This window comes from Crocuta crocuta, unplaced genomic scaffold (assembly GCF_008692635.1).
Source record: "Crocuta crocuta isolate KB4526 unplaced genomic scaffold, BGI_CrCroc_1.0 scaffold348, whole genome shotgun sequence".
NCBI lineage: Eukaryota > Metazoa > Chordata > Mammalia > Carnivora > Hyaenidae > Crocuta > Crocuta crocuta.
This window is the reverse complement of record NW_027529573.1, coordinates 3,021,746-3,049,741: the sequence shown is the minus strand read 5'-3', so window position 1 is coordinate 3,049,741 and position 27,996 is coordinate 3,021,746. Positions and strand designations below refer to the sequence as shown.

Sequence of the window (27,996 nt, the reverse complement as noted above, 5' to 3'; positions counted from 1 at the left end):
CGCCTGCGCAGTGCGGCGCCTAGAGGGAAAGCGAGAGGGAGACGGACGTTGAGAGAACGAGAAGGAAGGAGAGAAAATGGCGTCCACGGGTGAGTGTGGTGGAACCGCGGTCGCGCCGGCGATGGCCTGGACACCCAAATTTGGGGCCGCTTGTCTCAGGGGGTGGCCGGAACGACTGAATAGAGTTGCGGAGAAGGGTGTGAGGTGGCCCGACGAGCTCGAGGGCCCGCGTTCTCCTCCCCTCCCCCCACCGGGAAGGCCGGTTCTGGAATCTTCCGGCGCCCCCGGCGCGCGGGGTGCATGCGGCAGCGGGTGCGCGCGGGGCCTGCCGCGGTCTCCATTGTGTGGCGGCTGTCGGGCCTCGCGCTCCGGGCTGCTCGCCACGTGGGCGGGGCCTTTGGCCTCCAGGGCCCCNNNCGGCTGCTCAAGAAGTCGCAGCTCTGCCGCTTCTGTGATTCACAACCCCCATTTCTAGGGAGGCGGCTCAACCTGGGGGGCGATTCTGCTTCCCCGAGGAGCCCGGGGCATAAACAAATAAACAAAAAAGGCATCGCGGGTTTGTGAGCCGAAGGGTGCGGACCTATGAGCAGGCGCCCCGTCATGGCTTGGTCGGCAGGGGCGTCCGGTGTGGTCGAGCTGCCCTCTTGGCGGGTTCCAGCCCCAAACCGAACTTCTGCCCGACTGGGCTTTGGGCGGAATGGCTTCCCCCTGCAGAGCACCTTCTCGCAAGCGGCTGCAACCCCCCCACCCCCCAGTTTCTTTCTTACTGTTATTAATCCCACCGTCTTTTCTCCTCAAAAAGCAATTAAGTGGCTTCCTAGGGCCATTTTTCAACAAATGCCGAGGGAAGTCCGTTGTATAATAAGACCAGCCCGGATCGCGAGGCCAGAAATCCCTACTGAAAGGAAATTCTGGCCTCTTTGACCTAGGAGAAACAAAAGGTCCAAATCGGCAAGAATTATTCTTAAGCAGTCGTCTCGCACGTTTATTCCACTAGGTTGAGCTGGGAGGCTTGTTTATTTCATGGACCGATACAAGAGAGGGAAAGGAGACGCACGCTGGACTTTGAAAGAAAGCCCGGGGTGGGGGTGGGGAGTTCGACTGTGATAATCTAGGGTGGCTTTTGATGCGTGAGTTGTTTAACCTTGTAGCCTAAACATCACTGGCAGTTAGTAGCCTGTTTGTGCACTAACCTGCGGTTTTTGGTAGGGTGGGGCATTTTTGCCTCTGGGGGTATTCTTAGGCCCTCTAACACCCGGCCTTTGAACCGGCGGTAGAAGTGGAGGGAAGACCGGAAAAGCTCTGGTTCCTTCCGAGATTTAATTTGAAACGGGTCCAGAATCCAGCAACTTAAGGACAATTTTAAGTCTTCCCTGTTGCGTGATCAGTAATCAGGCAGGTAAATGCTGCCTGTTAGTGCCAGGGTTCAGAGTGCCCATAGAAGAGAGGACTCTGAAATACCACAGTCCGAGACATCCTGGTGGAAAGTGGTTTCCTTAGAGCCTTTTCCACCTTCCTCTTCCTTGCGGTGTTTGAATTTTGTAAGGGGGGGAGTGCTCCTCTCCCTTCCCTGTTTAAGTGTTGCGAGTCACAATGTGTATGGTGAAATTTTTGCGTGGCTGCACATGCCAGTTTCCTGGTCTACTTTGCCCAAACTGATTTTTGGAAACCTCTATGTACTGTATTAGAATTACAATTGCATTTTATGTAGATACACAATATTAGGCCAGATGAAGGATCTTAAATCCATGACTTTGGTTTCCATACTTTCAAAATGAAGGAGTGATGTTAGATCTTCTAAGAGCTTCTTGGGCCCTGAACTTCTTGACCTTATAGAATAGAAAAGTATTTGGTTCCCACAAAATTACCCCATACTGACTTTAACTCATTATGTACTATGAAGCTCTAAATCTCTACTGTTTGGATAGTGAGTACCTTGAAGTATCTAAAAGTCACTACTTTGGGTAATGTTAGATGTGGGGTTTTTTCCCTCATGTACGTTACAGATAAAAAAGTGAAGTCTGTGTCCACTTTAACAAAGAATTAAAATGCAAACTCCCAGGTAACCAGAATTCAAACCAAGAAATAAAACATTGCCAGCACTCTACAGGCCCCCATCTCCTCAACCTGTCCTGTATTTTTAGTGGAGTCTTCTGGCTGCATGTTTGAGGGTTAAAAACAAAGCATAACTGACTGCTAAGAAAAAAAATCTGACTGTTGTGTAACTTTTTGAGTCCATAAAATTTACCTACAATGTAGGTAAAATATGGGTAAGTTCTCAGCAAACAAATTTGCTACCTCCCTTAGCCCACCAGCATGGGACTAATTGGGCTGGTTTCATGCTGATCTGAGATCATTCCTTATTCCATATCAGCTTTGCCAGTTTTCTGTTTTACATAACTGTTCTGTGTAAAAGTCCTCTTCAAAGTTAAACTTATATGTCAGCAATTTAGAATAATTTTTCACACAAGACACCTCAGCAAAATGTAGATTGAAATATTTTATTTTTGATGCTTCGTTTGTTTTGTGAATACCACGTGGAAGACGTGATTTTTGCAGTTATTTTTGATGCAGTATATAGAAAGCATGATTTGTGCTGTTGAAAATGCTTAAGTTTTAGCCTTCAAATGCCTTAAGCTCGTCTTGAACAAATCAATTTGTTCATTATACAAAGCCTTTGGGCATTTGATTTGATCATGTTGATGAATCTGGGTTCTGTGTTAAGGCTGTACTGAGGAAGGAAAGTAGTTAAGGTAGAGAGTAGAAAGGTTACCCTACTGGAGAGATGGAATCAGCAAAATGCTCTCAGGCCAGGTGGACTGTGAGGCAGGCTTTGGATGGAGTGTGGGGTAGATAGAAACCCATCCGAGAAGAGCTGAGATCTCCACTGTTGCTTTCAAATGAGGGGCTACTTTCTGATTGGAAAAGAAAGGACCCTTTTGTTTAGTACTAATGGCAGTACTGTCTTCTGGCATAGAAGAAGAAAAGTATTTCTTGTGGATAGCAAAGCATTGGGCAGAATTTTTAAAAATAATTAACTTTTGAAATAAATGTGTGTCGAGTTAAGTAGTGCTGTGATAACTTCGTAATCATTTTATTTTCTATTTTCACTACTTGTAGACACCTCAGGGGACCAGAGTTTTTTAGTCCCTTTCTGTGCATGTTGTAAATCTCACATGAAAAGGAAAATTATGGGAAGGATTATGTAGAAAGAGAATGGAAGAAAAGTGGATTCGTTTGTTTTCTTTAGAATTTAAATCTTTTTGAGTTTTAAAAAGATGATGTTACCTAAAACCAAATTACTCCCATGCTTTCTTCTCTGACAGTTTTCAGATTCTATCTTAACTGCTGGGATTTATATTGTATGTAGCTTTTGACTTCGTGTACAAATGTAGCCCTGATACAGTTAGGAAAGCCTTTAAAACACTGGATTGGCATGGCTGTCCTTTTTGCCATTCCATGTCACAGTCCTGCTAGGCAATTTTGGCTGGTGTAACTGCTAATAGGGAGTGATAAAAAAACCAGTTTTTGAGGAGATGTAGCGACTAATGTACCCCCTCTGATGTTAACCATCGTAATATTGTGGCAAGCCTCATTTTTATATGAAGGTAAAACTTCTGATCTTGTTGGTTCATCGTGTTTTTTGTTAGTCTTAGGATGATGATCCTGTATTTGAAATGACAGCCTGCACTTAAGGGGCTGGTCATGGGAACCTTCAAAGTAGCTCTGCCAAATCAGCTGATCCTGATCTCATTAGTTGGCACTATATTCAAACTTTCTGAGTTTAACTGGCTTAGACTTACTTTTGGTTTGATGTTGAGAGGAAAGAGGTATTCATTGGGACCTGTATTGGCCTGTACTTTCTCTCAACAGTTTAAAGACTTTTATCTTCCTGCCACCTGAATTCCTTCCCCCTTTTTTTCCCTTCTTGTTGCCTCCGCTGACTTGACATTATTTTCTCTCCTTGTTTCCTCTAGATTACAGTACCTACAGCCAAGCTGCAGCCCAGCAGGGGTAAGTCAGTCTTCTGTAACAGTACTTTGGGTGTGATTGATTATAATGTTTTTAGAATACCAAGGCTCCTAGAGTTATAGAGAATTTGTAAGGGAATCTGAATGTTCTATATTCAGTTCTTGAATTTAATTTCTCTTACAGCTACAGTGCTTACCCCGCCCAGCCCACTCAAGGATATGCACAGACCACCCAGGTAATCTTTAAGATAATTATATATGGTTGCATCTCCAAGCAAAATTTTTCTGTCAGCCATTAAAGCAATAACTAATACCGTTTTTTTAAGACTCTTTTTTTGTTTTGTTTTTTAATGTTTTTTAACGTTTATGCATTTTGGAGAGACAGAGTGTGAGCAGGGAAGGGTCAGAGAGGGAGGGAGACACAGAATCCGAAGCAGGCTCCAGGCTCTGAGCTGTCAGCACAGAGACCAATGCGGGACTCAAACTCACAAACTGCAAGATCATGACCCAACCCAAAGTTGGAAGCTTAACCGACTGAACCACCCAGGTGCCCCCAAATAATACAGATATTTCTTAAAAATCCTGTAATAGAAAAGTATACTGTATGTGTAGTCATAAAAATACCCAGGTGTTTTAAGCTTTTTTTCTTAAATGTTTTATTTATTTCTGAGAGAGAGAGAGTAACAGCGTGAGCAGGGGAGGGTCCAGAGAGAGAGAGAGAGGGAGACACAGAATCTGAAACAGGCTCCAGGCTCTGAGCTGGCCGTCAGCACAGAGCCCGACACGGGGCTTGAACCCACGAACTGTGTGATCGTGACCTGAACCGAAGTCGGACGCATAACCGACTGAGCCACCCAGGCGCCCCAGGTGTTTTAAACTTTTACAATGGGAGTGAAATGATGCCATTCTCAAACTGGGAATTGTTAGCCCTCCATACCTTTCTAGGATCATTTCTCAAGTTAAGTGCCTTACTTTGTGCTCGGTCCTTCTACATACTGTATTCTGTTTAAATTTAACTTTATTATACAGCAGTTCTGTAGAGGGAGGTGTTATTAGGACATTTTGCAGATACAAAAAAAATTGCAGTTTATAGATATATCATTTGCCAGCATTCATACAGTGTATGGCTGCTTAGTTACAGAGCCTCTGAGCTCTTTGCAATACATGAGTTTGTGTTTAAAAGCCAAGGCCGGGGTGCCTGGATGACTCAGTTGGTCAGTTAAGTGCCTGACTTTGCCTCAGGTCGTGATCTCATGGTTTGTGAGTTCGAGCTCTGCATCACTGCTTGGAGCCTGCATTACATTCTGTCTCCCTTCCTCTCTACCCTCCCCACCCCCACACATTTGTGTTCTCTCTCAAAACAAAAAAAACAAAAAAAACAGAAACCTCAAATTGGGGTACCTGAGTGGCTCATTGGTTAAGCGTCCGACTTCATCTCAGGTCATGATCTTGAAGTTAGTCACTTTGAGCCCCATGTTGGGCTCTGTGCTGACAGCTCAGAATCTGGAGTCAGCTTCAGATGTTGTTTCCCTCTCTCTGCCCCTCCCCCACCCTCACTGTGTCTCAGTGTCTCTCAAAAAATATTTTTAAAAAATTTTTAGATAATAAAAACTCAAGTGAATATAAAGTTTATAAAAAAAAAAGCCTAGACCAACAGGCATTAGAAACTATCATCCTAGTGTTCTTAAGATGGCTTCAAATTCTGAAATGATCCATGGCATTAAATGGATACTAATAACTCTTCTATGGAAACATTCTAGGACAGACAGATTGTGAAGTGCCTGGCATATCTTACATAATTGGTCATTCAAATCTAGAATGTAATCTTGCTATTATCTGGAAGAATACCTCATTCCTTGCCAGGTTTTAAGTATTATTAACTAAAGCCCAAGTTCAAAAGACTGCCCTTGATATGTTAACCTTAAGGAGACATGTGGTGTTTTAGTTTGTTTTATTTTGTTTTTTTGTTTTTTTTTGTTTTTTAAATGTTTTATTTATTTCTAGGAGAGAGAGAGACAGCGTGAACAGGGGAGGGTTAGAGAGAGAGGGAGTCACAGACTGAAACAGGCTCTAGGCTCCGAGCTGGCAGTCAGCACAGAGCCCGACACGGGGCTCGAACCCACGAACTGCGAGATCATGACCTAAGCGAAAGTCGGACGCTTAACTGACTAAGCCACCCAGGCGCCCCTAGTTTGTTTTATTTTGAAGTGATGTAATAGTTTTTACATCTTTATGTCAGACTGAAAATCTAGTTTTAAAATCAAGATTTTAATCCCATTTTCTTTTCCTTTCCCTTGGTTTATTTTGTCTTCCTAACGTTTGTTTCCAGTTGCTAAAACTGCTACACTAAGTGTTGGCAATTAGACACCTGTTCCCCTGTTGCCCATCCCTTGAGAGTCTCTTGGTAATCTCCTGTATGTTAACTGAGATTTTGCCTAATTATCTCAGGAGCTTTTTTGTAGTTAAGTTTGTGAAAATATGAGTGAATTAGAAAAGGAAAAACCAGCATTTGTGATAATGTAATCACTTGTCTGCTTTTTTTCCCAATCTTTTTACTAGAAAATGGTATTTTTGGCTTTGGTTCTCCCAATTTAGAAACTCAGAAATAAATCAATCCATTTTGTTGTTAAAATACAAGGTTTATGTATGATCTTCTTGCATGCGTTTTCTTTGAGCAGGCATATGGGCAGCAAAGTTATGGAACCTATGGACAGCCCACTGATGTCAGCTATACCCAGGCTCAGACCACTGCGACCTATGGGCAGACTGCCTATGCAACTTCCTATGGACAGCCTCCTGCTGGTAGGGTCTGCCTTGGAAAGACTTTTGGGTCATAGCCCCTGGGTGTGTCTTTAGAATCTTGTTACTTATGCTGTATATTCTGGTCCATACTTTGGCATCTGGGGATCCTTTATTTTTAGGAGGAGCGCTTTTTTTTTGGTCTCTTTTTTTCCTTTCCCTTACGTTCTTCTAAAGGACCTGTAATAGAATGTGGGTGGGATAATTTTCTGTTAACTATTTCATACAGTGTATTGAATAATTTCATAACAAAATGGAGAATATATAAAAGGTTATGCTAATGGTAATACTGGGTAAGAATGAGCCTTCTTAAAGTGAGCTGCTTAAAATCAAACTGATTTTCACATCTGTTTGCTTCATCTGATAGTGTACCCTCTACTTTTTGTTTTGTGCTTTCCACAGTAGAAGGGACCAGTACAGGTTTGACTATCCTGCTCATTCTTGCATGGGAAATGCTTTCCATCTTGTCTAACCCTGTAATGTTGACCCTTTAGGTGTTTTCATCTGTTTAACCCTCAAACTTTCTAACATCACACACAACAAGGTGCTAATGAGAAATTGCTTCAGGTGCCATTCTCAGATCCATGTCCTTTTCTTTATGTGATTTGGGGAAAGGTTATGCTTTATTTTACATTATTTTGTGTCAGGCCCTAATAATAGCTCACCTTCCCAAAGGTATTTCAGATAACTATTCCCCAGCTGATTTCCTCCTATTCCCTGAAGAATAGATTGCATGAGTAGATTTATTTAGAGGAACAGACTGCTACCCTGCATGTAATGTTTGTCTCTTGGTTGGTTTCCAATCCAGGCACATTTTATTTTCTGTTTTAAATGTTAATGAGTTACTTTAATTCATAGTATGTCTTAATAGGATTCCAAGGAGCTAAAAAATAAACTGCTTTGAGAATTAGAACAAAGTATACCCTAATACTAGGATTGAGTGGAATATGTGAAAAATTTACAAGAATTTTTACGTTTATTGTTTCCACATAACATTTTAGAATCCCTACCTTCTCCCCACCCACCCACTCTCATCTTTTATTGTTATAAGAGAATACTGAATACGGTAGTCTTAAAGATTTAAAAACTCTTAATTTTTCAACTATTTTTAGTTCCCCGTTATATTAATCCATCTTTAGTAGGGGGAAACCTATATGTGTAATTTATCTTGTTCAGTGACAGTGTCCTGGATTTGATGGGAAGAATTTCCTAATCTGTGTAACTAATGCAGATCTTATATATATAGCATGAGAGATGTTTGCACATTCTCTTGGTGTTAGTACTGGAAGAAAAGCTGGAACTAGAACCTTGCAGTTTGAATCGTGAGATTTGATTTTGAAATCATGAGGTGAACTTTACATATTTAAGCTATTAGAGTTTTTTATCGATGATAATAAGCATACAGCATTGGTTTCAGGTATACAACATGTTTCCATATTTGTATATGTTGTGAAATGATTGCCACAGTAATTCTCGTAACATCTGTTGGTACTTGTAGTCCTCAGATTTTTTTCTTGCAATGAGAACATTTAAGATCTAGTCAACTTTGAAATACACAATATAGCTTATTAACTATAGTCAGGTTGCTGTACATTACATCCCTGGCATTGATTTATTTTGTAACCAGAAGCTTTTAACTATCTTCACTCAATTTTAAAAACAACTATCATTGAAAATAAATAATACAGCTTTGATCTACCCTTTGGAGTCTAGATCAACTTTATAAGGACATGATAAATGTTACTTATAGGAAAGGCAGGAGTCTTCTAGGTCCTTGAGAGTCATGTGTTCTCGTCATTAATTGAACAAGTTATACCATGAGCACAAAAATGTTGGACATTCTGATACAGAAACCAGTGGCTTTAATGAGCAAGAGATTGCACTTAATAACAATAAAGGACTGTTTGTCTGGATTTTATAGTTTATGGAGAATTATGTATACTTCCCTTAGTGCTCCCATCGGTCTTTGAAGTGTATACATCGAAATTAAACCTGATCAGCAAACTGAGGCTGACCCGAACTAAGTTAGGACCCTTCACAGATAGTAAGTGGGTTCAGACACACTTCTCTCCTTAAATCATGCTGTCTTTACACATAGAAGTCCTCAAATAGTTACTGGAAGGAATGTATGAAAAGACCCTTTTCTTTTAATAGAGTTTTTGTATTAAACTCTAAGAACAGTGGCCATATAAATCCCATTTCATTAATTAGAATAGAAATCCTAAACTTCAGTTTTTACCATTCAAGTTGAATAAAAATTTTGGTTGATTTGTGTAGTATTTACTATCTTTTTCCTTAAAGTCCTCAGTACAGAGGAGAGTGTTGTCTTTTTTGCTGTCGTTTTTATTGTCATTAAATCATTTGCTCTATTAATTTTTGCTCATTTGCCTGGCTGTTTGTGTGGGTACTACAGATTAAAGATTATTAATTAACGCAGTGTCTACTACCGTAATCGTTAGCACTACAAGGCTCTAACAGTTACTGAGTAGTTTTAGAACATCCGTAGTTGCCCTGAGCATTCGTAGTTTGTTGTTGTTTTTACTTGCCTTTGTGAATCTTCTAGATGGCCCTGTCATCATGTAGGGGGGAAAATCTGTGTAGGAGGAATAGGGTAGGTGGAAATAGATTCCAGTTAAATTTAAATAAATGAGTGCTTTATATGGTTGACATTAGGACTCTGCAGAGAACTTTTAAATTAAATAACCAGATGGACGACATGCCAACTCAAAAAACTTCCATTGCTTGGGCTTTCTGTTTTGTGCATTATGTTTTCATATATATTGCAGCCTAGCAGTTTGGAGAAGGAAATAACTATCTTTGTGTATAGTTAATTTCAGAATTTACCTAAAATGTTTGGGATGGAGAAGAAACTATTACAGTCTGTCCAACAAGAGGTGATACTTTAGATTGTGCAGAGGCAAGTCGGTGTTGGTTTTTGGTTAATAAGTTGTGTGTATAGTGAGGGCACTTAAAGTTTAAGGCCTGAAATCTTAACTAAAATGAGCAGTTTTAATTCAAGATTTGTTTTAAGTACTGAGACTTTTTTTTTTTTACACACTTTATTTGTGATGACTTTTTTAGTGGATATAAATGCTGAGAACTAGACCCAGCTTTTTGTTACGTGGCTTACTTGTGCTCATTGACCTCAGAAGGAGTCACAGAAGAGCTTAGCACCAGGAAAGGTTATAAGATGTCTCACAGGAGGAGGACTCATGTTAGTTGCAGATTTGGGGGCCTTTTGTCACACTGCAAGCCCAAATTCTAGATGAAAGGGTTTGCATCCTGCCTGGTCTGGTAGAGGCAGGAACTAGGGAGAGAACCTACCTTGGTCTGTCTCTTCCCTGTGAGATCAGGTCTTTGTGATACTAACTCTAGGGTCTACTTCCAGTATTGCTGAATAGGAAAAAGACCTTTTTTGCTTGTGATTGGTAAAGAAAGGAAGGGATGCAGCTAATGCCATGACAAGCCTAGAATCTCAGGTGGTTTTATTATGTGAAAAACATTGACCTTTTTAAAGGTTATTTGTGGAGTATTAAGTTTAATTAAAATCATTTATCAGAAAGGTCAAATGGGATAATCTTTGTTGGTTGTATTTAAGTAAATATAATTTGTAGTAGTATCTTATTACTCGAGTGCCATTTCAGAATTTGGTGCTGGTAACAAACATCTTTTTAGTTGTTACCTGAAACTAGTAGTAATTTTTTGGAGTGTTCAATCAGTTCTTAAACTCTCCCACTGAAAATTAAACACATGTTCTCTGTGATTCAGTTTCCTTAAACCTGAACTGCCTGTGTTGGAATAATTGGCACTGAAAGCAAAGTAATTTCAAATTACAGGTTTTAATGGTGAAACTATTATCTGGATCATTATTTTTTAGCTATTTTAGCAATGTATCATTGTTTTTTCCCTTTCTGGGATGTTTTATTCCTGGTTGAGAGTTTTTTGGGGTACTTAACTAGTTAGTCAATAATATTGTTAAGGCCGACTAGCAAAAGCAGACTTATTCATTCTTGGGGGAGGGTGGTGCAGCAGGGACCTTGTTTTCTGTAACACACCCTATTTCCTCCTTTCTGTTAGGAGTGGTACAGCAAAGGAGAGTGCTTTGCTGAAAACTGGGTACTTTCAGAGAACTTAGGCTTTAAATACTGGCTTGTTGCTGAACTGGAAATACTTAAGGGGTTCAATATTGTGGTTGAAAGTAGGTGGTTTACAAATTGTTCTGTTAATGAGTGTCTAGGCAGATCTCTGAAGAGCCAGAAATCTGATGTAACTCTCCTTTATTCTAGGTTATACTACTCCAACTGCCCCCCAGGCGTACAGCCAGCCTGTCCAGGGGTATGGCTCTGGTGCTTATGATACCACCACTGCTACGGTCACTACCACCCAGGCCTCCTATGCAGCTCAGTCTGCATATGGCACTCAGCCTGCTTACCCAACCTATGGGCAGCAGCCAGCAGCCACCGCACCTGCAAGGTAAGGCCACGCTCACCTACTTCTGATTCGGCAGTGCATCAGCCTATTTACAGTAAAGAGAGCGACTGTGCACACTTAGAGTGTCCAGGATTTCATTCCTTTTTAATGGTTAGTCTTAACATACTTTTAAATGTTGACTGTGTGCTTATAGTCCTCACATTAATGCTCTAGAACACACCACAAATAACATTGTTCTCCATTTAGTAGAGAAATGGTGCCTTCCAGGGGCCAGGATAAGGAATGTCACTGGCCTGATGCTCTAGTTTCAGAAGAGTGACCTTTTAGGATAGGAGGCTATCACCAAACCAGGGGGGGAAATCAGGTGTGTGGTTTCCCTCACAACAAAGCTGATAGAATTGTACTGTTAATGCTTTTATCTTTAGTTTTATTGGTCTTGTAAATGGGTAATGCCTTTCTCTTTGGGAAGAACATGGCAGTTCACAGTAAAGGGGAGGTGGGAAGTCCTATACTGGTGTCTCAGCTGAAGAAATTGCTATGGTTTTTTCCATATTGTGTAGTAGCTTGTTTCTCTAAATATCACAGGCAAGTATATATTCTTAACTGGTTACCCTGCTATGGGGTGAATATTTGGGCATACACATTTCATACTCCATGACTAATTAGCAGGTAAACATTATTAATTATTACTTAACAGAAGATTTCAGGTCTTTGCTTTAGGCAATGCACATAGGTGGCATCTGCATACAGTCTTGAAGGAACATTGAATTCTGATTTGAAAGAAGACTTTAGGGAATAAACAAGATCAACTTGTAACCTAGACTTTTTGCCTACTGTAGAGGTAAGAAATTAGCTCTGGCAAACACTCATGAAATTACTTCTAATGTGCACAGTGAGTAATCAGAGCTACTTGGTAGTTTACATCTGCTAGACAGCCTGTGCAGTAGTTAGGCTAAACTCAAGTGATTCTTGTAGGGCTCCATTTCAGTTGACCTAGGCATTTCAGAGTGTTATCAAATGTTTAAAGTCCCATTTGATGATCCATTGCAATGGTATGTCCAAGCCGTGGGGTGGGGGTGGGGGGGCAAATATATTAATTGGTTTTTATAAATTACTGTTTTTGGTTCCTTTTTTTCCCTCGAGTTTCAATCCTTACCACTTTAAAACTGTCTCGTGACCATTGACAGCTACTCCTCTTTTTTCTACTGGAAAGAGGGGGGCTTGTGACCCATTTCAGCTTGGAGAAAGCAGTACTTCCACATCCTGTCTGGTCTGCCTGCCGATTCTTGGGGGTTTGCTTAAAATAGCTCAAGCTCACTTTGCTACTGTCTTGTTGCAAACTTTTAGGACTGAGAGGTAATAGAAAACCCTGGGCTGGTTGGTTGGTTTTCCTTTGGGATTGGGATTGGTTTGTCGTTTAAGAATACTTCCCAGTTCATCTGAGCATTGGTGGGGGGCAGGTCCCTCCCCTACTCTGGTATTTCCATTATGGAGATTTTCAGGCAAGGTTAGGTTCTTATTAGTGGCAGTCCAAGTTAGGAAAATGTATTTTCAGGTCTTTTCCTAATAAGTGAGAAGCATAAAATAACCTCCAGTAATCCAAATTTATAAATGCTGTGACTTCTATAAATGTTATTCTAAGCTAAAACTTCTACATTACTGTTAAAAGTTTGTCTGTCTACAACACCCTTTTTGAAGAAAAGCATTTTTCTAACAAACCACCTCCCCTCCCAGACCACTTAAATTGGCAACAGAAAATACTGTAACTGCCTTTCATAGCTGTGTTAATGTGGAACGTGTTGGTATCTCTTCTGTGGGTGTGACTAATTCTCCTCCTTTTTTCATGTCCTCTTCTTCCAGCAAATACAGTTGGACCGACTGGGTTTGATGTAGTTCACTTCACAATTGTGTTTACTTCCAATCTCAGTCCTAACATTGCACATTGCTCCGAGGTTGTAGAGTTCTTACCCAGGAGTTTTATGGTTGAAGGGAAAAGTCTTACTTTTTTATTTCTCCTTTTAGACCACAGGATGGTAACAAACCCGCTGAGACTAGTCAACCTCAATCTAGCACAGGGGGTTACAACCAGCCCAGCCTAGGATATGGACAGAGTAACTACAGTTATCCCCAGGTACCTGGGAGCTACCCCATGCAGCCGGTCACGGCACCACCATCTTATCCTCCTACCAGGTCAGTATCTTGGTCCTCCTGGCCAGTGAGCTAGTAGAATAACAACGCCATTTTTGTCAGGCTGTTGACCCAGGGTGCTTCTTCCTTAGGTGAAATGGGTTATATGACCCCCCAGAGTTAAGCCTTGCCATGCAGTGTCACATTAAAACCTCAGTCTTACATACCTGTAGTAGTACCTGGCGTACCTGTAGTTATACCTGGCAGCCGGTAACACTTTTCTCTAAATACAAACAAAAACATTGTTACCACCTTAGGTGGTTCTTTAATTTTGCTCTTTTAGTTAATTCAGATGCATGAGAAAAACAAGTATATGAAAGCAGGTAAACCTAGCCATGGGAGCCACCTTCTCCAATGCAGTTCAGATGGGTAAAGTGCAGGACATAAAAAAGAAAACTTTATTTTAATCATTTCATATTTAACTTCAGAGGTCTGTTTATGCGCAAGTCTTAATGATCGGGCCAGGGCCTTTACTTCTGTCTACAGGTTTGTCATTTTCTGTCTTATGTTAGCCACACCGGCAGCTACGATGTCTAGTTTGAGTTTCTTTTAAAAGTAGAGGAGGAAGAACTGCCAAGTTTTCTCGCTCACGTTTAATTAGAAGCAAATTTTCAAGTGAATTGTCTGAATTGTGTCCCTGAAGTGTTAACTTAGTTCTGCTAGAGGTGGCAGTTCCCTGTTTTGTACGGTTTCATTGGTTTACGCAGTAGAGCGCAGCAGATGTGAACAGGTTTAGGAGTAGATACGGCTGACCGGGTAAGTGACAACTAGGAGCAGCATTGGGCAGGCTTACAGCGGTTCTGCCACAGAGCCTGCTTGCGCCTGTTCTGCTGAGAGGAGTTCATGCGGCCCGTTAAATAGGTGCACCTAGTGAGGGGAGGCTGTTGGGCCTGTACAGCCATGTTGGGCGGTGTTAGTGGTAGAGGCTTAGTTTAACTGTACTTCTTATATGATGGTTTTTTTGTTTTTTCATTATTATAGTTATTTAATATAGTTATTAAACCTAAAGTTTAATAGTTCTTTCCACGGTTTATTTCTATGTTAGAAGGTTATCTTTGGTAGTTTTCCTGATACGTGGTTGACATGTCAAAAGATGAAGAACCTCTCAAATTTCTTGTATAGTGTCTTGATTCTGAAGTTTCCTTCTGCATCTTTTCTTCATTAATGCCCAGATTTCATAGATGATCAGGCATGTCTAAAAGTTTGAAACTTTATACCATACATAGCAAGATAGTTTGAAACTTGGGACAAATTGTCAAGAGAAAATTGCCATATTTGTGTGACCACACACACACCAAGCAGTCTTGTATCTTCAGAAAAATCACTGTCATGACTGAAGGGAATTGTTGGAGGCAGGCTTAGAACTGCCAGACTTAACTACCTCCTTTTCCTTGGTGGCTTTTTCACTGGGTCAGCTTGCCCTGAGTGCATATGCACATATTCTTCCCTTAATACAGGAAGCACCTAAACTCCAAAATTGGCTTTCAGTTTAATTAAAAATAACCATGGTTTTAATGAGGTGTGAAGTAGAAGAGGAGACTTGGGGTTGTATATTGTATGGTAGATGGGTTTTCAGTATTTTCCCTTCCTTTGCATTTATAGCTTTATTCTGAATACAGAAAGATTTGCTTACTTTAAATTCAAACTGTCAATGGGTAGAAAGTAAGTGCATTTTTAAGTGTTTCTGTGTCACGCTCTGTATTCAAGGGGGCTTGAAGAAATAACAAGCCTCTCCTTCTAAAAAGCTTTTTTTTTTTTCTTTCAGCTATTCCTCTACACAGCCGACTAGTTATGATCAGAGCAGTTACTCTCAGCAGAACACCTATGGGCAGCCGAGCAGCTATGGACAGCAGAGTAGCTATGGTCAACAAAGCAGCTATGGGCAGCAGCCGCCCACTAGTTATCCCCCCCAAACTGGATCCTACAGCCAGGCTCCAAGTCAATATAGCCAACAGAGCAGCACCTACGGGCAGCAGAGTGAGTTGCTAAGAGAGAAAAACAAATAACAATGATTATGTTTGGAGTTTCTGAAAATGGGGAAATACTCTTTACAGTTGTTTACTTTTGGACTCCAGGGTGTGTCTTTATACCTAGCATCCTGGCTAATAACCACTTGGATGTCCCACCAGAGACACGAGTGCTTTTCTCTAGTTTAATTGATGTTCCTAGTATGCCTCACAAAAAAGAGAAGAGGGAGTTTGTAACTGACCCGAGAAAACATGCTAAGACTGCCAGCTTTGCTCTCTTTGAGGAGATTACATACAGTGAGGGAAGCCGGCATTCCTGTGGCCTGCCCACCCCAGCTCATTAAAAGGACTTGAGCAGATAGCTGTTGAAGACTACTGCAATTTTGATAGTCAAGTAAATGCTAGGTTTTGTTTTTGGCTTTTGTTTATGTTAGTTAAAAAAACAAAACAAAAAACCTCCTCACGGACCACTCAATTTGACATGGAGAAGTAACCAAAACTTGAAAACTGCTTCACAATTTAATTTCTACCTGGATTATTGGGGGATGTTTTTGGGGTTTTGTTTGTTTTATTTATTTATTTTTTAATTAACTTCTATTCATGGGCATGTTTCCTTATGGCTGTGAAATGAGTAATGCTGCTTGATGGGGCGATATTCTAAAGCCCTAAGAAACCTAGCTCTGGTTTTGTTTTTGAGAGTTTAAAGAAGCAGCTTTTAGAGACATCCTAGGATACAAAACCTTGTAAACTATTGGCCAGAGGGCTTTTGTTTGGGTGGTTTATTCTAGGGTAACTATGTAAGGTTATTTCACTTGATGAATTAGCAGTTTGGGTTAAACTTAAAAGAGCCTACTGGTAGAGGTGCCTTGTCAGGTGTAAAGAAGACGGTGCCTTGGTTAGTATCTTGCAATTGAGAATTCTGTGATTCCAGGAGAAAGTACAACAGGCAGTGGTTCAAATGCTGGTCCATGGCTTACAGATGTGACTCTTTCCTCAGGTTCATTCCGACAGGACCACCCCAGTAGCATGGGTGTTTATGGGCAGGAGTCTGGAGGATTTTCCGGACCAGGAGAGAACCGGAGCATGAGTGGCCCTGATAACCGGGGCAGGGGAAGAGGGGGATTTGATCGTGGAGGCATGAGCAGAGGTGGGCGGGGAGGAGGACGCGGTGGAATGGGGTAAGAGCAAACCTTTTCTCCTTTTACTTAATTTTGTTTCATCCATAGGATTTTCAATGGAAAGAAGGGACTGAAAGACATAAGAAATTTATTTCTACATTTCCATGGACAATCTGTTGAGCCCAGGCCATCTTCTAAAACATGGAAATGTCATCTTTGTGGCATAGATTAAGTGGCAGTTTGCTTTATTCCCTGCCAATCTACTTAGTTGGGTTGGGGAGAACAAAGAATGGTTTTGAAACTAGAGCTTTCAGTTCCCTTCATGGTTTCCAGAGGTCAAAAGCCTCTGTGGGTAATAGGCTTGGGATGGAACACACACAACCTTCTAACACCCCTAGGTTTTAACTAATTGCCTCTGAATGGTTGTCTTGAAACACCTGGTGTATATGTACTGCAGAAAAGAGCAGCTGTTTTCCAGTGTTTGTCCCTAACTTCTGTTTACTCGCAACTGTTGAACATAATGATGAAGATATTGGTCCTGTAACCCTTGAACTATGGCCTGAGGTGCACCTGGTTACACAGAAAAGTCCAATAGCTCTTTGCAGAGTAATGTATATAATTACAGGATCACTCCCCATTGGAGATCTTGAGAAGTCTAAATCGGTTTGACCATTTTGATTGATGGCACAATCTGGTTTAGAAAACTTTGTTTAGATCAGTAATATAACCCTGCTACCTGTGCCTGCCCCTCCCCTCCCTTTTCCCCTCCCTTCTCCCCTCTCTGGTGTCTGTACTTTGATGAAGGTGAGGTATAATGTTGGTGGTTAACATAATCCAGAAGGTTTAGTTCTGTGTGTGTTCTGTCCCTATATAAACTAGTTAAAAAAAAAGTTATGCAGAATGTTACATATTACGTATATTGGATTTGGTGCCACTGTTGGTTCAAGGAAAAATTGGATAGGATTTCGTTGTTTTTTGTTTTTTGTTTTTTTTAATAGACATGGACTTCAAAATTAGAATTAATATGATCTTTATATATTAGCAAATCTGTTTCCTTTTGAAAGATACTGATTGAAAATACCATTTTGCATATTCTGCATAACTTAAAAAAGTCTTTGGTGAAATCTTTATTGGAAGAAACTGTTACTTGACAACACGCCAAAATTTATGAACAATTTGGTATAAAGTTAAATCTGATTTGGAGAAAGTCATTCCATTATAAAGGTTTCACTTTATGGATGTTTTAAAATAGATGTAGACACTTGAAATTACTATCATCACGTCTCCAATCACCTAGAATTCTTAGAATTTTTCAATTGCAAAACCAATTTCAAGTTCACTCATTTTAATACTCCAGAAGTAATAATTCTACTAATTTTGCTAGACTTTGCTAATAGAGGGATGCCCTCTTTCTGGATGAGAAGTCTCTCCTGGAGCCATAGAAAAAATCGTGGCTTTCCCACAGGTTTTTCAGCTGACTGTGAAGCAGTCAGTTGGATACCTTGGGGACAGAACAGGGGTATTCTCCCCTTCCCTCTTTTTTACTGTGGTGTGGTGATGGTTTTCAGTGTCTTCTACAGGTAAGGCACTCAATGTTGTTAACATGCCCTTTTTCATTGCCTCAGTATTTTGATATTTTCATTGGCTGTTAAACGTGGAAACTTTTTAACATGCTTTGTCGCATTTATATGCTACAGGTTACAAAGTGAGAGCCTTGTATACACTTCAATACTTAAAAAGTACCCGTACTCAGTACTCAGCCGGCAGCATAATGAAAAGTGGGACTAGACACGGTGTCCATATGGAGAGGAAAAATATACATAGAATATTTTTAACAAAATGTATTCATTGTATAAATGGAATCCTTCTGTAACTTTGGTAACTGCATACTTGTTATTTGGTAATGAACCAGAGGAGGTATAATACTCTAGAATTGTGTAACATTAAAGTGTAAACTTTTGTGTTTAAAGAAGAGAGAACATTTTATGGTGTGTACTTTTAAAAAGGAAACAAAGCTGCATGCAACAGCTTGAAATTGTATATTCAGGTATTAAAGGTGCAATACTGGTTAGAAAAAGCTCAAGGCCTCCCACTGAGGAGCTGCCTCTATTTAATTTTTAAAGAAAAAAAAAAAAAGGCCCATCATATTCCCTCCCCGTTTACAGTATGTAAGGCAGTAATTTTATACTGCTGTCATCACTCTTCTCAACTATATGTCTATAAAGTTGCACCCCCAGTCCGTTGAGCCCTGGTATTTGTTGTAAATTCTCCTTTCACAGCGATTGTTAAATCCATTAGTGCCCTGAAATGTATGGCTTTATGCTGAAGATTGGCTGGATGCGTCCTCTGATGTGTGTTGTAGGCGTTTAATGTGGTTGTCTCCTGCTTGATTATACTGTGACTTGTTAGGAAGCCTCCCTGGGCTCTCTCCCCTAGGAGAGGTTGAGGGTGCACCTTTATGAACATGGAAAGCAGTTGCCCCAGCTTTGCTGCTCCACTCTACAACCAAGCTCTCCCTGTTTTTCAGCTGATGGGGTGGGTGTTTGGGATCTGTTTTTTTCCCCTAACGCCAAGTATTGCACTATTAATACCAGCCCCCGAAATGAAAGGAACCAACCACACTGGTGTGTACAATCAGACAAGCAAGGTTGTATATAAAGGAAATTTGAGCAAGCTGCCCTGAAGAAAGGCATAGTGACAAGATGAGAGAGATGCATTGTTTGGAGATGTGTTTAGCCAGTGCCCTTCTTCCCCACGAGCCCCCCCAAGGCTCAGAGCGGTACTGGCTTTTAAAGGGAAAGGCCTTCATTTCTTCGTTTATCCCCCCAGCAGCGCTGGAGAGCGAGGTGGCTTCAATAAGCCTGGTGGTAAGTTTTTGAGTATTACCATGGATAGTGTTTAAAAAAAAATACAGTCAGTTTTTAGAAAACTATAATTTTTTTATTAGTTTCATAAGCGGTTTAAAAATGATCTATACAAAGAAACTAATGGGTACTGCCGGCATTGTCTTAGGGGTAATAAGGTTAACCTATGGTTACAAAACAAAGGGTAACTTGAAGTATTGAGCAACTGCTTCAGTAATATGGGGGAGAATCCATTTTTTAAATTTGGTTTGTTTGGAGGAAAATTTTTGACTTAAATTTAACACTAATTTGGCACATAAGCACTGAGAGTGTATTTGGTTAATGGTTTAAAAGCAAACCAGCAGAGAAAAAGCAAAACCCTAGCAAATCTTTCACAAATGTTAAAGGGGCACTGCTCCATTTTAGCAGTGCGGGTCTTTTTGAATTTAATGAAGCCCCATCAAATGGTGGTATAGTAGATAGCTATGTGTGTTTGTAAGATTTGTAGCTTGCAAGACGTGCACTAATAGTATCTTATATGATCTTTCCTGGTTGGCAGGACCCATGGACGAAGGACCAGATCTTGATCTAGGTAATTTTGAATTCTTGAATTTTGTATCTTGCTTTATATACGAACAGCGCAGAAGTTAAGTGCGTGCTGGAGCTCAGCAGCCTGACAGATTGGTGTGTATTTTTGCTGTCAGGAGCAGTTTGGGCTCCCTTTATCATGAGCATTTACTCGTAATAGCCTTAGACAAAGGAAACCACAAGTTCCATAGCCTTCTTGTTAGTGTGTCTGGTAGTTCTCTCAGCCTTGTGTTAATTACCAGTGAGCAGTAGTGACTAGTGGGTTAATTAGCCCGTAAAAATACAGGACAATAACTCCCTTCTGTCTTTTTTCTAAAAGGCCCACCTGTAGATCCAGATGAAGACTCTGACAACAGTGCAATTTATGTGCAAGGCTTAAATGACAATGTGACTCTAGACGATCTGGCAGACTTCTTTAAGCAGTGTGGAGTTGTTAAGGTCAGTAAAGAGCATAACCGTGTGAGCTGGCAGATCTTCAGTCACCAGGCGTTTAGTTTATAGAGACATAGTTGATGTTGAATGTTTCTGAAGATCTGACGGCTTCTGAGGTTGCCTGACTTCTTAGTGTAGTTTGCTAACAAAAACCTTTCTTTTTTGTAGAAAACAAGAAATGTTAAATGTGGCTTGGTTATACTTAACAACTCGGTCCTTTCTTTAATTTGTTTTTATTGTTTATTTTTGAGAGATAGAGTGTGAGCAGGGGAGGGGCAGAGAGGCAGACACAGAATCCAAAACAGGTTCCAGGCTCTGAGCTGTCAGCACAGAGTCCTACGCGGGGCTCGAACCCTTGAACTGAGTTGAAATCGGACACTTAACTGACTGAGCCACCCAGGCACCCCAACAACTCCGTCCTTTCTTTATCATTGTCAGTTACTTGTAAGAATACTTACATGGATGCTACTTGTGAAATACAGAATATAATCGTTTTTAAAAGAGTGAACGTTTATGTCTCTTCTTCCCAGTATAAGAAGTAGAGCTTTAAGTGTATGTGGCCTGTTTCTTTCCCAATTTTATCCCTTCTCAGCACTTTCATCCCAAATCTTACCTCTCCTTTTTTTTCATACACATATGCTTGGTATTGAAGAGTGTCTGTTAGATACTACTATAAGGCTGCTACTATAAGGCAGCGCTATTCAGGGGATCTAGCAGGAATGAGCAGATAGGGAACCCTTGGAGTTCATGTCTAGTGGGGGACACATAGTAGGAAGAAATACAGTATGTTAGATGATGTTATGGAGGAAAAGTACAGCAAGGAGGGTGGGGATAAAATGAGGACTAGAGCCAGTATATTTCAGAGTGGAGAAGGCTTTTAAAAAGAATGGAGTGAATAGCGAGGCAAAAGGTCCTAGAAGCTCAACGAAGCTAGTGTGACTAGAAAGTGTTGATCTGAGCTCTTGGAGCAGTGGTTGGGTTATTCCTTAGGTGGGGAAAACTAAGAAACTTGGGTTTTGAAAAGGGATTGGGGGGTCCCCAATTTAGAAGCAAACGTTTGGGAAGGGGCACCTGGTTTGCTCAGTTAAGCATCAGATGTTTGATTTCAGCTCAGGTCACAATCTCTGAGTTCGGGGGATCAAGGCCCACATTGGGCTCTGCTGGGTGTGGAGCCTGCTTGGGATTCATTCATACTCATTCATTCTCTCTCCCCCCTCCCCCCCTCCCCCTCCCACTCTCTCCCCCCTTCTCCCCTCCCCTCTCTCTCTCTTCTCTCTCTCTCAAAATAAATAAACTTAAAAAAAAAATACTAACCAACATTTTAAAAATGGAGGGTGGGGGGAATCTTGTATTTCATTTATAAATACATCACAAGTTATTCATATATTCTCTAATAGATTTGTTTTGGGGTTTTGTTTGTTTGTTTTTGTTTTTGATGTTTTATTTCTGAGAGAAAGAGACAGCTTGAGCAGGGGAGGGTCAGAGAGAGAGGGAGATACAGAATCTGAAACCGGCTCCAGGCTCTGAGCTGGCAGTCGGCACAGAGCCCGACACGGGGCTTGAACCCACAAACCATGAGATCATGACCTGAGCCGAAGTCAGATGCTTAACTGCCTGAGCCACCCAGGCGCCCCTCTAATAGGTTATTTCTAAGTTTTTAGTCTATAGCCCGTGATGCAGTGAATGTCTTGTACACTACTCTTTGGGTACAGTGGACTTACTTGCAGCAGTTCTATAAAGTCATTACAAAACACTGAATTAAAGAATGCTGAACCACACTGCTCCTAGGGAAAGTGTGTACACAGCCATATACACATATCTCACATAGATTAAATCATAAATTCTAAAAACATTTCACCCTGATAGATTTTCTTTTACAAAGAGAAAATGAGGTTCTGAAGTATTAAATGACTTGTCTGAGTTGACATTCAGATTCATCCAACTGGCCCCCAGGGCCAAAACTTCTTCCGCTACACTGCCCTGCTCCCTCCGGTCTCATCCCCTGGTCTTCTCTAGAGAGAGCTGGAAGGAGGGGGTAGTATGTCTCTTTTGAGTTCAGCTGGAACACGTGCATCAGGCAGCTTAAGTTTTTGCCACTCTGTGCATGTCTACAGATAACCACAGAAGTGCCTCAAGGATTGGTTTTAGAGTTACAAATTTTAGCAAGTAGGCAAATTTGCAGATATTGAGTCCACAAATAATGAGGCTCAGCTGTACCTAGGCATAGATTTGCTGGTTCTTAAGGTGTGTGTGTTTAACTTCACAAGATGCTAGTACAGCTGAGCAACTTCGATTCCGCCAGCATTCCTGATACCGCATTCACCACATTCTTACTGCTACTGGGAATCTCCCGAATCTTTAACTTAAGCCAGTCTACTAGAAGAAAATGGAAATGTGGTTTTAATTTGATTTTCCCTGATTGCTAATCATGTTCTAATTGCATCTAATTGTCTTCTGTGAAATGCCTGTTGGTCTTGTACTCGTTTTTCATTGGGTTGTTATTTGTTGTTCTGCACATAGTTCTTTATATTCTCCGAAGGTGATCCTTGTCTGATAGTGCAGATGTATTCTCCCAGTCTTTATTAACTCCTTTTCTTTGGATGAATAGAACCTCTTTGTGTAGTTGAACTTACCAGTCTTGTCCTTACTGGTTTGTGTCTTTCTTTATGTAAGACCCTCTGTTCTGGCAATGTTTATTGAAAGAGCTGTCCTTTCCTGGATGGTATAGACTATATCGGTCTCATAACTATCTTTTATGTTTCGGGTTCATTTGTATGAGCCTGTACTTATGATAGCAGAGCTAGTTATTTTTATGCCAAGTCTTGATATCTACAAATATCAAGCAAATTCTTCTGGTTTGTTCTTTTTCCTCAGGAGTGCTTTGCTATTTACTGTTTGCTCTTCTATGTACATTTCCATTTAGGAAGTTCTTTAAAAACCCCAATTGAGTATTCATTGACTCTATAAGACAATTTGAGAAGAATTAATGTTTTTATAATACTTTGTAGTTTTTTCTGTGAATATCCTATGCCCATTTACTAAGGTCTTTAACAAAGACTGTCTCCTTAGTAAGGTTTTGCAAGTCTTTGCTTGCAAAGATTTATTTTTAGGTTTTTTTAGTTGTTAACAGTTAATGGTCATTTTCAAATGACATTTTGTGGTTGTAACTATATAGAAATAGAGTTGATGCTGGTAGATCTTAAGACTTCCGTAATGAAGATTTTGTTCTACTTGTGATGTATATGGTATGTTGTTTATTTGGGTATGTGGGGTTTGTTCCTAGTTAAGAAGGTAGTGTATACTATGAATTTTGTAAAATAGAGGAGATTTTAAAAGTACATAGCCCACGGGGTGCCTGGATGGGTCAGTCAGTTGAGCATCTAACTCTTGATGTCGGCTCAGGTGGTGATCTTGCCTTCATGAGATTGAGCCCCATGTCGACGGGATCCACACTGAGGATGGAGCCTGCTTGGGATTCTCTTTCTCTTTCTCCCTCCCCCACTGGTACACCCCTGCACGCTCTCTCTCTCTCTCTGTCTCAAACACACACACACACAGCCCATTGTTCATATCGCTATTTTGCCATGTTTCTTTTCCATCTATATATTTCATCTATAAAAAGATAGGTGTCTATACATAATCTTACAAAAGTTATTATTTCAAAAAAAGAAAGCCTTATATGTCAGTACTCGTAGGTATCGTTAGGTGTATAAACAAACATGTATAGATTAGACTTTGATCATATGCACATTTAATGCAGAAAACACATGAAGCCATATTCTTATACAGTGTGGCTCCTGAATATAATCTTGTTGCATCTGTGTTCACCTGAAAAGCTAGTGATGTGTTGTAGCCCTGGAGGAAAAATTGGCTGTAAAACTTAAGAATGCTTCTAGCACACTCAGTCCTGTACACTGTACTGAGTTAAGTGTGATTTTTACTTAGCATGAGACATGGCTTTATGTGATGGAATCAAAGCCTGACTGTTGCTTTAAAAGGTGGTTGCTCTACAAAAACTGAGGACTGATGGGTGGGGGGGAGGGGGGATGGGCATGGAGGAGGACACTTGTGGGGATGAGCATTGAGTGTTATGTGGAAACTAATTTGACAATAAACTATTTGTAAAAAAAAATAATAATAAAAATAAAAGGTGGTTGCTCTGACCAGGAGCCTGTTAGTGTGGACATAGAAAACGTTGGGGCAGGTGCAAGGACACTAGGAGAATGACAATTAGGGAAGGAACAGAACCTATATTCACTCATGCAATTTGGAACTTAAGGCATATTTTGGTTTTCATGATTCCTACACCTAAGTGAGGGGAACCACCTAAGTGTGTATGTTGAGGCAGTTTAGGAGATCAGTTCCCCATAATCCCACTACTCAGGAGATAAACTAGCATCTTACTAAATGTGTTTCTGTGAAAAATTCCTGCTTTGGACAATTTAAGGGACTTATCTAAATTTCACATGGGCTTTTGTCCCCCCAAAAGTAATGTATTTCTGGTCACAGCCTAACGGTGCTATTTTATGCCTAGATGAACAAGAGAACCGGACAACCCATGATCCATATCTACTTGGACAAGGAAACAGGAAAACCCAAAGGCGATGCTACAGTGTCCTACGAAGACCCACCAACTGCCAAGGCGGCTGTGGAGTGGTTTGATGGTAAGAGCCCTAGAGTGGACGGGGGGTGCTCACTGGCATAGTTGTAGATGCTTCTTTAATAAGCCCGGGTAGGTATCGGGAGGTACAACCACACAAAAATCCAGTACACATTTGAGTATATACATTCAGCCTTGGCATTGATTCTGGAGTTTTCACTGCAGACAAAACCAACTTGAAAGTGTCAGGGGACAGCTCCTGGGTCTCCTCTGTTGGCCACTTTTATGCACTTGTCCCTACTTCTCACCCTTCTTGGGGCACAGATGCCAACGCACTCAACTCTCCCCTGGCTTAGGATACAGAGGTCACTTTTGAAGGTGTTTTATGGCCTTGCCAGCGACGATCTGAGTGCAGTTTCTGGGTGGAGCACGTGCTGCAGTGGGGTTGGGTAGGTGGGTGTGATGGCGGTGGCTTGTGAGCAAGGAGTGTTCTAGCCTTGCCTAATCCCACATGGAGGGAAGAGTTAGAATTTGGGAGTGACTGGTGTTCTGTTCTCTTACTCTAGGAAAAGATTTTCAAGGGAGCAAACTTAAGGTTTCTCTTGCTCGGAAGAAGCCTCCAATGAACAGCATGCGGGGTGGCATGCCTCCCCGTGAGGGCAGAGGGATGCCGCCACCGCTCCGTGGAGGTATTTACTGGACACCTGCTGTGAGCTGCTTCTGTGTCGCTTTGAACATTTTATGGCACACTTGTCTTTGAGAAACTTGATTTCTAGAATGTAAACAAGCCCATTAGAAATAGTAAGAAGGTGTGTAGGATTAATACTGAACCAACGAATGCGGACAGCAAAAGTTTGCGGGAACAAAAGGAAGAGAAGGACGGGTTTCTTGGCTGGGTGGGGTGGGGGTGCTGGTGTGCCTGGGAACCGCTGCCTGGCTGTCAGCCCAGGGCTGCCATTTATTTATTTTGCTTGGGCCTCTTTGTCTGCATGCAGTGCCTGTTCTTGTACAGTTTATGGGAGCTAACTGAAGTAACGTGCATGGAAGGCACAGAGCTCGGCCTTCCTGCCTGTAGGAAAGTCTGGGGCTGATGATGGGACGGTTGGCAGCGGTGATCTCTGCCAATTCCTTTAATGCTAGGGTGTTTCCTGCAGCAAATGTAGTGCTGTGCAGAGGTGACTGGCTCTTTCTTATTGCAGGTCCAGGAGGCCCAGGAGGTCCTGGGGGCCCCATGGGTCGCATGGGAGGCCGTGGAGGAGACAGAGGTGGCTTTCCCCCAAGAGGGCCCCGGGGTTCCCGGGGGAATCCATCCGGAGGAGGAAATGTCCAGCACCGAGCTGGAGACTGGCAGTGCCCCAATCCGTATGTACTTCTCTTGACAAACTGATAGTCTACACTAGTGAAGTCCTGTCTCACCCATTCCCACTGTGGAGAGGAGGAGCGAAATGAGGACCCTGATTGCTCTGTAGTGGGGTGGATGGGGGGCCCAGTCAGTCAGTCAGAGCCTTTCATGGTTCCACTAGGCACCTGGGGTCCACGTGTGTGTGGTTTTGCAGACATTTTCTGGATCATACCTCAGTCTTTTGGGTGCCTTGCTGCCTGAGGCGGTGGCTCTAAAGCCATTTTCTGTCAACAGATCCTCTTAATGGTGTTTGACCCGGGCCCAGTATATTTGTCCTGGTGGAAATACAGTGTGTGCCTTTGCTTAACTTCTTAGTTGAGTTGGTGATTTCTGTTGTGATATAATTTTATGCAGGGGCTGTGGAAACCAGAACTTCGCCTGGAGAACAGAATGCAACCAGTGTAAGGCCCCGAAGCCTGAAGGCTTCCTTCCACCACCCTTTCCACCCCCGGGTAGGTACAGGTTTTGGGAGCATCTCCTCCGCTTCTTCATACTAAACCTGCCTTGTTAACTTGGTGGACTTGGTAAAGTCCTGCTGCCCACTGCTAATGCCAGGCCGGCTGGTGGTTGCAGTAAGTGCAGTTGTAGTGGTGGGGTCCTCAAGTCCCATCATCAGTCCTAAATAAAGTGTGGCCCAGATATTCGGATGAAGTAAAGTACCTGCTTTGTTTCTGCTCTGGGAGGAGGCCGCAGATCCGGAGCAGCCTCTGAGGCATGTCCACAGCAGCCTCTGCCCTGTCTTGCTGATGGGTCCTTTTCCTTGTTTCAGGCGGTGACCGCGGCAGAGGTGGCCCTGGTGGCATGCGAGGTGGAAGAGGCGGCCTCATGGACCGCGGTGGTCCCGGTGGAATGTTCAGAGGTGGCCGTGGAGACAGAGGTGGCTTCCGTGGTGGCCGGGGCATGGACCGAGGTGGCTTTGGTGGAGGAAGACGAGGTGGCCCTGGTGGGCCCCCTGGACCTTTGATGGAGCAGATGGGAGGCAGAAGAGGCGGGCGTGGAGGCCCCGGGAAAATGGATAAGTATGTGATGGTGAAAACCAGCTGCGGCTGCAGGGCGCATCGGGGCAGCAGCCCCTTCCTGTCCGACTGGAGTGGGTCCAGCTTCAGTGGGAGGGGGTGGGAAGCTCCTCCTCGTTCCCCCCCTTTTAACCCATCCCCCCTTTCCGCCTTGCAGAGGCGAGCACCGTCAGGAACGCAGAGACCGGCCCTACTAGACGCAGAGACCCCGCAGAGCTGCATTGACTACCAGATTTATTTTTTAAACCAGAAAATGTTTTAAATTTATAATTCCATATTTATAATGTTGGCCACAACATTATGATTATTCCTTGTCTGTACTTTAGTATTTTTCACCATTTGTGAAGAAACATTAAAACAAGTTAAATGGTAGTGTGCCGAGTTTTTTTTCCTTCTTTTAAAGATGGTTGTTTAACTAAGACTAAACAATGGGAACCCCTTGTGAGCATGCTCAGTATCATTGTGGAGAACCAAGAGGGCCTCTAACTGTAACAATGTTCATGGTTGTGATGTTTTTTTGATTTTTTTTTTTTTTTTAAATAAAATTCCAAATGTTTATAAACAGTCATCCTTCTCGGCCTCTGTTCCACAGTCACTGCGTTGTCTGCTTGGAGCGCGCCCCGACCCGCCAGACAACCGCTC

The 27,996-nt window shown here is 41.8% G+C and overlaps 1 protein-coding gene across 5 annotated transcripts; it reads left to right on the top strand.

The window, feature by feature from the left end:
- Positions 1-27,922, top strand: EWSR1 (EWS RNA binding protein 1). Of its 5 annotated transcripts, none has more exons than XM_077761646.1 (18): positions 1-89; positions 3,978-4,014; positions 4,156-4,207; positions 6,650-6,773; positions 7,173-7,190; positions 11,057-11,243; positions 13,224-13,391; positions 15,154-15,365; positions 16,353-16,533; positions 19,306-19,340; positions 19,876-19,908; positions 20,224-20,342; positions 24,871-25,000; positions 25,503-25,625; positions 26,136-26,298; positions 26,693-26,790; positions 27,108-27,357; positions 27,512-27,922. In XM_077761646.1, exons 1-18 carry the CDS (start codon positions 77-79, stop codon positions 27,549-27,551), a joined length of 1,983 nt encoding a protein of 660 aa, XP_077617772.1. In that variant the 5' UTR covers positions 1-76; the 3' UTR covers positions 27,552-27,922. The 5 variants fall into 5 exon arrangements, with proteins under 5 accessions (XP_077617772.1, XP_077617771.1, XP_077617774.1 ...); XM_077761645.1 differs by having other exon boundaries at positions 19,303-19,340; XM_077761648.1 differs by lacking the exon at positions 7,173-7,190.
- Positions 27,923-27,996: the final 74 nt, after the last annotated feature.